Raw genomic sequence first — 9590 nt, forward strand, 5'->3', positions numbered from 1 at the left:
CTTCAGACGGACGCACCCGCGCCCGAGCCGGCCGGGAAGGGGGAGACCTTTCAGAAACGTGGCTGTGACCTTTCAAAAAACAAAAACAAAAACAAAATATAAATCAAGGGTTAAGGCTGACGGGGAGAGCGCCCGCGGGCAGAGTTGTAGTAGCGTCCCTTTGCTTTTGTCAACTCTCCGGCGAGCCCCGTGTGTGTGCAGGGCAGAGTGTGCAGTTTCCTGGTGGTCGCCGCTTCCCGGGGAATAAACAATCTGTTAAAAACCGTAACGCTCTGACTGTGAGCAGCCCCGCTCCACCATCCTCAGAGAGGCCGTGTTTTTTCACATCACTGAGTGAAAGGCTTCATATGTTGTAAAAGACACCCACGCCCCCCAACCCGTTTTCGGCAGGTTAACTCTTTCCTCCCTGAGGGAACCCATTCTCTCCTCTCTCAGGCTCAAGGAAGTCAAGGGGAGTTATCTTTCCTGGGAAGAAATCTCAGCCCTCAGCCCCCAAGGGCGCGGGCTCCTGTCAGAACCTGTCGCTGCCCCGTTAGGGTAGCAGGCCCATCAATTTAGCCGCAGAAAAGGTCTGGGTTCAAGTCCTCCAGTGCCGAGACGAAAAGGTGAGACGTGCTGGGAGGGGGGCCGGAGGGAGACTCTTTGCGCTTCACCTTTCTAAGCTCACCCACCATGTCCAGGACAAGGCCGAAGAAACAGCCCGGCCACGCAAGTGGCACTGTCGCACATTTTGGGGAGCAGTACCGCTCTCCAGGGGCGGACGCTCCTCCCGCAAACACGACGGGGAAACGGGCCGCGGAGCTGCGGGAGGCCGGACAAGCTGCGGGTCCTCCTGACAGGGCACCCACCCGTGCCTGCCCGGCCTCCCCGGGAGCGGATCGGGAAGGCGGATAATTAAGCCCGCGGGTGCGGCCCTAGATAAGGAGAGACGCTCCTTAGGGAAGAAAACGAAGGAAAAAAAATGTCCCGAGTGCTGCCTCCCTGTCACCACGGGTCGTGTCTCGGCCACACATGTCTGACTCCTCCGGGCTTGATCTCGCTGAAGTCGGTGGCGAGTTTTAACTCCGGGATCGGGTTATTACTGAATTACGAGGGGGGGAGAAACACTGTAACACAAAGAGCTTTATTTTAGAATCCAAGAAACCCGTATGTTCTTATATACAATATCACATTCCACCATTTAAATATATATATTTGTTATGTTTACAAAAGAAAAGACAGTACTAAAATTATTTACAGGAACGAAATGAGGCGGGAACCGTTTAAATACGACTAACACAAAACGCAATCAACAGCTTCACTCAGACAGGAATGAACTTTCCGGTGAATCTCAGACAAAGCCGATCACCGGTACACAGGTAAGTATATTAAATTAAAAAAAAAAGAAAAAAAAGAAAAAAAAAGAAAAAAAAAGAGAGAGGTGGTCTATGCAACACAATTTAAAGAAAAGAAAACTCGGAGGGGTGGGGGAAGGAGTAAAGAAAAAAGGGGAAGGTCTGTTTGACTCGAGTCAGTGAGAGCCATTTTCTGTGGGGTGGTGTACCTTGACTCGACCTTAACAAGGCCGCTGCCTGGGCTTTCCACTGCGTTAATTTGCTTCATTACTTAGTTTAGAGGGAAAGGGGTGGGGGCTCCATCTCCGTTTAATATACTACCAAGAGCAACCGGGTTCATTTCTCCACCACTTCCTCCACGCTGGGCAGTTTGGGCTCGTCGGAAGAAATACTGTCCACTATGGAGGAGAGACAGCGGAGGCTGCTGGAGGCCGACGACTCGACGATGGAGCCTCCTGCTTCAACGAGAGAAAAGGGATTACAAGAGCAGACCCTTCCTCCTCGCAGGGTTCGCGGGTGAGAGACCGTGAGGGCGAGGGAAGGGCGAGCGGCAGCGGCGGGTGAGCCCGGCCCGGCGGCGGCCGCTCCGCCGCGCACACGCAGGACGGCGGCCGCGGTGCGAATTACCTTCCTTGGGGCTGCCGACTCCAAGGGCTCGGGAATGGTCAGAAACGCTTTGCCAGTCGGAGCTGCAGGTGCTCAGGAAGTCTGAACCGGGGATCTGCGGCACATACACACACACGGGGGTGAGGAGAGGAGGGGGGGACACATGGGGTGAAGAGGGGGGTTAGTAAGGTGGACTGCGGCTCCTCGGTATGGTCCCCAGCTCCCCGTTGGAGGCCCGGGGAGCTCGGACGTTCCTCCAGGAGCCCCCTCCGCGCCCGCCAGCCTGCCCGGCCGCCGCAGAGGCCGCGCCGAGGAGGAGCGGACGGGACGGGAGGGGACGGGCGCGGAGGTTTCGGCGCTGGGTGCCAGGCCAGCGGGGGGACTGAGGCGGCAGCGCTTACATTTCCCTGCTTGGGGCTGAAGCTGAAGGGGTCCCCCCCGATCTCCTGCATTTTCTCCTGCTGATCCAGCCTGTGCAAGAGGTCCTGCAGCCTCTCGATGTAGCTGATGGCGCTCCTCAGGATCTCCACCTTGGGCAGCCTCTGGTTGGGGTTCGCCACAGTCCGCCTTTTCAAAGCCTCGAAGGCTTCGTTTATCTTCTTCAGTCTCCTCCTTTCCCGCAGGGTGGCTGCTTTCCGTCTGTCCGTGGGGGCCGACTTTCTCTTGCAGGTCTTACAAGCCCAGATCAAACACTGGCCGGGGCAGTGAGGGGGTTGTAGTCCCGGGGGTGCCAGCACATGCTCCTCTCCACTGCTGTCACTGCTGGCTTCTGGCGGCATTTGGTCCTGACAGGGGGACAAGGTGCCATCGCTGCCTGGGTACAGTGGGGATCCCTCTGCCATCTCCAGCTGCTGTAGGGCTCCATTCTCCCCGTCCAAGTAGAAGAAATAGGAGCCAGTTTCAAAAAGGTCCATCATCATGCTGTCCCTTGGCCTCTCTGCCTGCTGGAGTTGGGTGGCAGGCTCAAAAACACCCCGAGGAGCAACCCAGATGGAATTTAATTAGTGCAGTGACATAAGTCCCCCCTGCTTTATATAGGAGCTGCTGAAACCCTATCCAACTTTTAGCTGTCGCGCTGCATCACCCTCCAAAACTGATTCCAGCCAGTCTCCTGGGCGCTGTCCTGAGGACATCTCCTATTTAGAAGGAGGAGGGGAGGCCCGAGGAGAGGGAAGTAAATGGAAAAAAAAAAAAAAAAAAAAAAAAGAAACAAAAAATAAAATTACAACCTGACTTTCCACCCCCCAATCCTGTAAACTTAGGGTGCAGCAAAAGGATGTGAGGTGGGGGCTTGGGTGCTGCATCTGGGCACAGCAGGCAGCCCTGTCCCCACTGTGGAGCCCATGGGGGCACGGCTGGAGGACAAAGGCACAGGGCTTCACACGGAGCCCTCCCCCAGCCCATCCCTCATACCCCCAGCACACTCTCCTTGCCCTGCTGCTAAGTATAGATCTATAAGGAGAGGTTTCAAAGGCAGCCATCACTCTCCAAATAGATGGGTTAATATTTTTGGAAGAAGCCCCTGCTGCTTCCCCCACCCCCCTACCCCTCCTCCTTTGAAGCATGCCATTCCTGTGACCCAAGCCACCCTGGCCAGCCCAAGGTTAGGAGCCAAGCTCACTGTTCCTCCACACATGGTGAAGGTTGCCAAGGCAGAGCTTTGCCGAGGTGCTGAAGTACCCTCGGTTATTTCACCTCAGCTTAGTCTTTGAATCTGACCTTTCCCACGTTGTCTGTGAGGCAACAGGAGTGATTTCAGGTGACTGGGTTACAGTCTGACAGCACTATTTGGACAACCCTGTCCCTGATAGTGTTTAGGGCAAGCAAAACCTGGGCATATGTAACTGCTATTTAATCCCTTAGACCTGGCAAGGTATATAGAGCTTCCTAGCCCCTGAGACAGAAATGGAGCTTGTGAGCACTCTCTTTATACTGTAATGTCATATCACATCTAGGCTTCTCTTACATTAAGAAATAGAAGGTATGGGAAAGCGGCCTGTTTGCCTCTTTCTCTGGACTGCTGTGTGTTCCTTAAATCCCGTGTAATTTCTTTCTGGTTATGAATAAATACCTATATGTGTATATGCATATATATGTGTCCATAGCTGTAGACACACACACAAAAAAGCATGCATATTTTTGTGGATAACTATATTTCTCCCTGCAGATGTATGTGTGTATATGCATATATATGTGTGTGCTTTATCATAGAAATTCACCATAATATATGAAGAGTGTATGAAGACCCCTGGAATACCACAATATCTTTCAAATGTAGTATCTAACTTCATTCTTTCTGGAGGGAATCATGGCATTTTTGTCCATTTCTTAAAAGTTACAATGAAATTGATAATTGACTTGACCATTTCTCCAAGACCAATTGCGGAACAATTTTTCAGAGCACAAAATTCTTACGAAATAGTTGTGATTTTGTTTTGACCAAATCAGTGCTGTTGGAATGGATCTCCTTTCTGCTTTAATAAGGCAGAACAATATCCAGTTTTGGATGAGACAGATAAATTCAGACTGTTCTCAGTGAAACTAATTTTGTTATTAGTATTCCAGCACTGAGGATTTTTTTCCTCTTCAGATTTAAGGAAAGGTAGTTTTGCAGTTAAGGACCGGAACATAAGACACAGTTTCTCAGTTTTCATGCTCTGCAACTTGCTTTCTGTTTGACCTTTGACCAGTCACTTAATTTCCCTGTGATTTAATTTTCTACCTTTAAAAACTGATATAATGTTGACTTTTACCCATCCCTTGTGTTTCTCATTTAATTTGGTGGCTGTCCAGGGAGGAGCCATCTCTTAGCATTACATGCTTTGGAGTCCCTCAGGGATGTTTGTCCCATATCACTAATGATGATAGTAATAAAAAATAAAATTTTAAAAAAGGAAAGAAAAAATCATAAGTCTGCTGATTATTTAAAACATTTTCACATTTATTACAGCAATTTTTTCTTTTAACCTTTAGTTTCTTCACTGCTACTGTGGGCATGTTTGGAACAAGACAGAGACAAGATCAGTCTACTGTTGGGGTACACAAATGAAAACTTAGTTTAAGGGAGAAAAATCATTACCAAACTGTTGTTGCCCTTTTAAGGGTTTTAACTGGATTTAGGGAGCTGGAAGACTGGAATTTTAGGAGCCAGATGCTCCTTCTTCTGTCAACAGATTTTTTTTTTGATTTTTTTTTTTTAATGGGAAACAGAATAAGAGGTACTTCTTTCTAGCACAGATCTGGTTCCTCACAGTAATGTGGGCACAACATAGTTAGCCCTTTATCGAGCAAAGCTCCTATCAACTGTAACTGAATTTTAATTTAAATGAAGTTGCCCAATCATGTAAACAACTTGAATTTTGCTGCGGCCATGACACTGCATTTCCCGTTCCAGCTCCTTGATGAACATAACACAGCTAGCAAGCAACCCTAGTGTAATCGAACAAAATCTCCTTGATGTTCTCCATTGCAAAAGTGGATCAAGTGGACAATTCAGAAGTCGGTTCTGGTCTTTTTTCTCTTCATGCCTTGCATTCCAGATCATGTTAGATATAAAGACACAAAGACATGAGAGAAAGTAAAACATGTGAATGAGAACAACTGAACATGGGTTTGGAAAGGGGATCACTGCTCAGCTCCACTTGTCACTTAGTTGTCTTGATAGCCCCTTACAGAAAAAAGCTCAGTCTGTGAAGCCAGTTCTTTATTCAATAGTTACTGCTTCCACCAGAATACTGTTGTACTCTACTGAAAATGTACTTTCAGTATATTTACACAAGTAAACTGTGAGATGTAATGTATTTCACTGCTCTACAAGATCTATTATCCTACCACAGAAGTATTTCATTAAGTCAGTGGGTGGTAAATTCAGTAAGTGGTCAGGATGACCCAAATCCAAGAAAGATACACTGCATTTTAAGTCACGGTTGACTCCAGAACTTTGATTCCTCCATATTCACCTTTCCACATAAACTTTTCTATATAATTGTGGTTGAAAAATGAGCTTGTAACTACTCATTTCACTCTTGACACCTTATGATTTAAGCAGAAATTAAATCCAGAATTATAGAGAAATATTTTGTAATCTAGGACCCGCATAGCATTGCATATAACTCCAAATATCTCTTTTTCCCCCCCTCAGGCTCCTCAAGATCCTTCCAGCCACAGGCATTGTGCATTTTTAATCTTTGACCTCTTCGACACTTTGCAGTGATATCAGTGGAGATCAGGCATATCAAAGAATCATAGAATAGTTTGGGTTGGAAGGGACCGTCAAAGCTCATCTAGTCCAACCCCCCTGCAATGAGCAGGGACATTTTCAGCTAGATCAGGTTGCTCAGAGCCCTGTTCAGCCTGGCCTGGAATATCTCCAGAGATGGGGCATCTACCACCTCTCTGGGCAACCTGGGTCAGTGTTTCACCACCCCCATTGTAAAAAATTTCTTCCTCATGTCTAGCTGGAATCTATCCACCCGTATTTGTCGCTCTGAAAGGGCACGTAGGTGAAAGTGGAATTTTCAGCCTGTCTTTGTTATTGGCCTATTCTACTTGCACAATATGCTTCTTGATTTGAGAGATGGTTAGACACCTTGGATACCAGGCAATGATTCTTAAGTTTCTTCTTACAGATTTTGGGAGTGTAGGTTGTCAGTGTAGGCCCAGCTGTGGGCATGCTGGCGTTTTCAGAATCGGTTTGCACTTCGGATATGGAAATGGAAATCTTTCTTTTCGCATTCCTGTTCTACTTTATTCTCCTTCCTTGTCTTTTACACTCATGTTAAACAGCATATTCCTTAGCAGAAACTTTCCCTTTCAACCTTCTTTTGTTAATATACAATGATGTTCTTCCACCTTTAATTCTGTCTTTCTCAAAAAGTTTATATTCTTTAAAACTTGTGTTTTACAAAGTTTCTGAAACATTTGACTTCATGTCTTCTGCTGAAATTTCTAGCATGTCCATTTTTTTTCACTGGAAGAGTAACACCTCCTTTTTGAATTTTAGCATTTTTCATCCAATTTCTCAACAGAAAAAAATGATACACTGTTCTCATTATAGTCTCAAGGCAAACCCCTGAAGTACCCTAGAAAAAGCCTAGGGTCTTACTCCTGTCCTGTTCTCTGTCAATTCCAATTCACACAGAAGACCACTTCACCTGAGTTTAGTAGCATGTTCAGGTCAGAGTAAGTGACACGTCTGGTGATATATGATAGCATTCATGTTTTGTTGTCGCTTTTAACCTGTATGTTACATAGTTAGGATACCAGACTGAGATATTAGAGGGTTAATCGTCTGCCATTTCTCCTGATGTGTCAAGAGGGACACTCAAATGCTCACCCAGGATGTGCTTACTTTCTAATTTTAATTTGTCAGGAATGCCCTTGTGGAGCAAATCTCTGAATAGTCGCCACTTATTGCACTTTTGACGCAGAGCACTCTCAGAGTATGTCATCTGAGTTCTGTTCAGGTGAAACTAAGCTGGAAGACACCCTGAAAGGTGATGCGGATGATAGGTCTTCCACACTGCCAATATCTACAGATCTGGTCCTGATGCACCTGTACTATCTGCCAGTGTATTCATAGTCACAATTCACTCGGAAGAACTAGAAAAAACCTTGACATGTTGCTGCACTGTGAGATTTGCTGCTTAACTAGTATATTATGCCAAGGATTGCAAAAGCTAAAAAGGATGAGACACTGCATCTCTTCTTTTCCTTGAGGAGGAAATTTTAAGCAGACAGGATGGACTGAGATATCTTTACTTTATAAAGATGTTTGAAATATCTGAGAGATGTGGCAACTGCAAGCAGAAAGTTGGTGCACAAAAGTTAGGTAATCTGGTAAAGAAAACGTATCTGCCCCTGAATCTATAGTTTATTACAGAAATGTTTGGTGAACAAAGATTAAAGGCTTTCTATGAGTTTTCTTGAAAGTCTAGGCACTGAGGACTACACAGGGGACCAGTTTTTATTATGCTGACAATGACCTACAGGAAATTTAAGCAAAATAACTTCACTGACATTCACGAAAGTATAATTCCTACTACTGGAGTAAAGCATATGGAACTTCATGAGTTGTGGTATGTAGAAGCACTTCATTATCTCTTCATGCCTGAAAATGTCTGAATTTCAGAATTTCTGAATTTCACTTTGAATTCTTGATTTTCATTTATATATGTTGTTAGACTATCAGCTGATTTTTGCTTACCTAAACTCTGTTGTTTACTTGACCCTATTCAAATTCTGCTTGTCCAAGAAAATGATATTATTTGCCTGACCACACTGTCACGTGCACTCTCACCTGAGTTGCAGGAACTGACTAGAGGAGGTGTGTGTACTCTTCGTGCCAGTGCTTGTGTATAAGTCTGTGCCATTTCAGAGGATTTAAAAGTGTGTGGGAGCAATCATCCCTCAAATGCAAGCTTGGCAAGTGGAGCAGTGAATGGTGTAATCTTAACGTATGCTCTGGATCTGGGAAGTTAGAAATGTACAACTTCGTATAATTTTACAGTTTTTTTAGAAGATTTAAAAATTCTTAGTCAGATCTTGGCTGTATGTCTGTTCCAAATTATTACTGTTTTTCTTTGATTGGATATGGACTTTAGTGTTCATATCAGTTACAGTCCTGTTAGTATCTGAGAGGTGCAACCTTGCTAACTAAACAGACTTCTTTAGTTCAATATGGTAAGGTAGGATTTCATTACAGCTCTCATGTTGGGCAGTTATGAGACACAGTTCTAAATGGCAGATGCTTTAATGCCTGTGTCAGGGTCTACAGTGATAAATAGTCACCACTGCATAAACACATTTATTTTACTACAAGACATTTTCCTGCAGAGGAGGGAATGCCAATCAGAAACTCGAGGCCCATTGTGCTGTTGCTGGCCAGGACAAGCATTTTCCATGGTTCTATATCCACAAGCAGGAATGCCTTGCAGGAAGAAAAATAGTAATAATGACAGATGTCTTCTACTTGTCATTAGGCAAAAAATTGGGAACATGAAATGTGACGTGCACATGACACATCATGTGTTATATAACGATATTCTTGCCATCAGATATTTTGTAATTACATTAAAGTTCATTTTTGCAGTCATATACTTATTTGTCTGTTTACGTTATAAACTGTTGGAAGTATAGAGTGCATTTTTACACTACATAGTTTCAGAACATGATGACCCTGACATCTAAACCTAATCTCAGTTGAAAGGGCAATAGCCAAGCCATAGTTGCTGCTACTAATTAAAACAAATATTCATTTTAATTCTACATGTGAAAGAGACAAGAGGGTGTGTGTAGAGCTAGTTTCTGCATCCCGTGCTCAGGCTAATCACATCCCTGCTTTCCATGGACAGAAAGAGAGTTTAGTGCTCAGACTATGGAAAAATAACAGTTTAGTTTTCTGGGGCTCACAGGAATTTTTGCAGAGCCATGGATCATCATGGAAAACTGGACTTGGAAGTGGAAACTGTGAGGATACAGTGAAAGTAGTAAATGTAGATAGTGCCTTCCTCAGCAGTAATATAGGGATTGTTTAAAACCACACATCAAAAACCTGTGAAATGTTTATGCCGAATGATCACCTCTTATACATAAGTTGCATTCAACTGTTTCATCATTCATTGCCAAATATTCTTCTGGCTTCCTGGTGTC

General features: G+C 45.0%; 1 protein-coding gene across 1 annotated transcript; it reads right to left on the bottom strand.

Annotated features, from left to right (window-relative positions):
* Window positions 1-1164: 1164 nt before the first annotated feature.
* MYF6 (myogenic factor 6) lies at window positions 1165-3470 on the bottom strand. The gene is made up of 3 exons (XM_080363939.1): window positions 2342-3470; window positions 1962-2055; window positions 1165-1789 (listed from the first exon to the last, which is right to left on the bottom strand). Exons 1-3 carry the CDS (start codon window positions 2858-2860, stop codon window positions 1671-1673), a joined length of 732 nt encoding a protein of 243 aa, XP_080220065.1. The 5' UTR covers window positions 2861-3470; the 3' UTR covers window positions 1165-1670.
* Between the last annotated feature and the right edge of the window lie 6120 nt (window positions 3471-9590).

This window comes from Nesoenas mayeri (genome assembly GCF_963082525.1).
Source record: "Nesoenas mayeri genome assembly, chromosome: 1".
In the NCBI taxonomy this organism is placed as follows: Eukaryota; Metazoa; Chordata; class Aves; order Columbiformes; family Columbidae; genus Nesoenas; species Nesoenas mayeri.

Excerpts from the sequence above, each read along its gene's own strand:
- MYF6 (XM_080363939.1), bottom strand. The coding sequence starts at position 2,860 with ATGATGATGGACCTTTTTGAAACTGGCTCCTATTTCTTCTACTTGGAC. Across the intron at positions 2,056-2,341 it reads TCAGCCCCAAGCAGGGAAAT|ATCCCCGGTTCAGACTTCCT; the intron begins GTAAGCGCTGCC and ends TATGTGCCGCAG. Across the intron at positions 1,790-1,961 it reads AGTCGGCAGCCCCAAGGAAG|GAGGCTCCATCGTCGAGTCG; the intron begins GTAATTCGCACC and ends TCGTTGAAGCAG.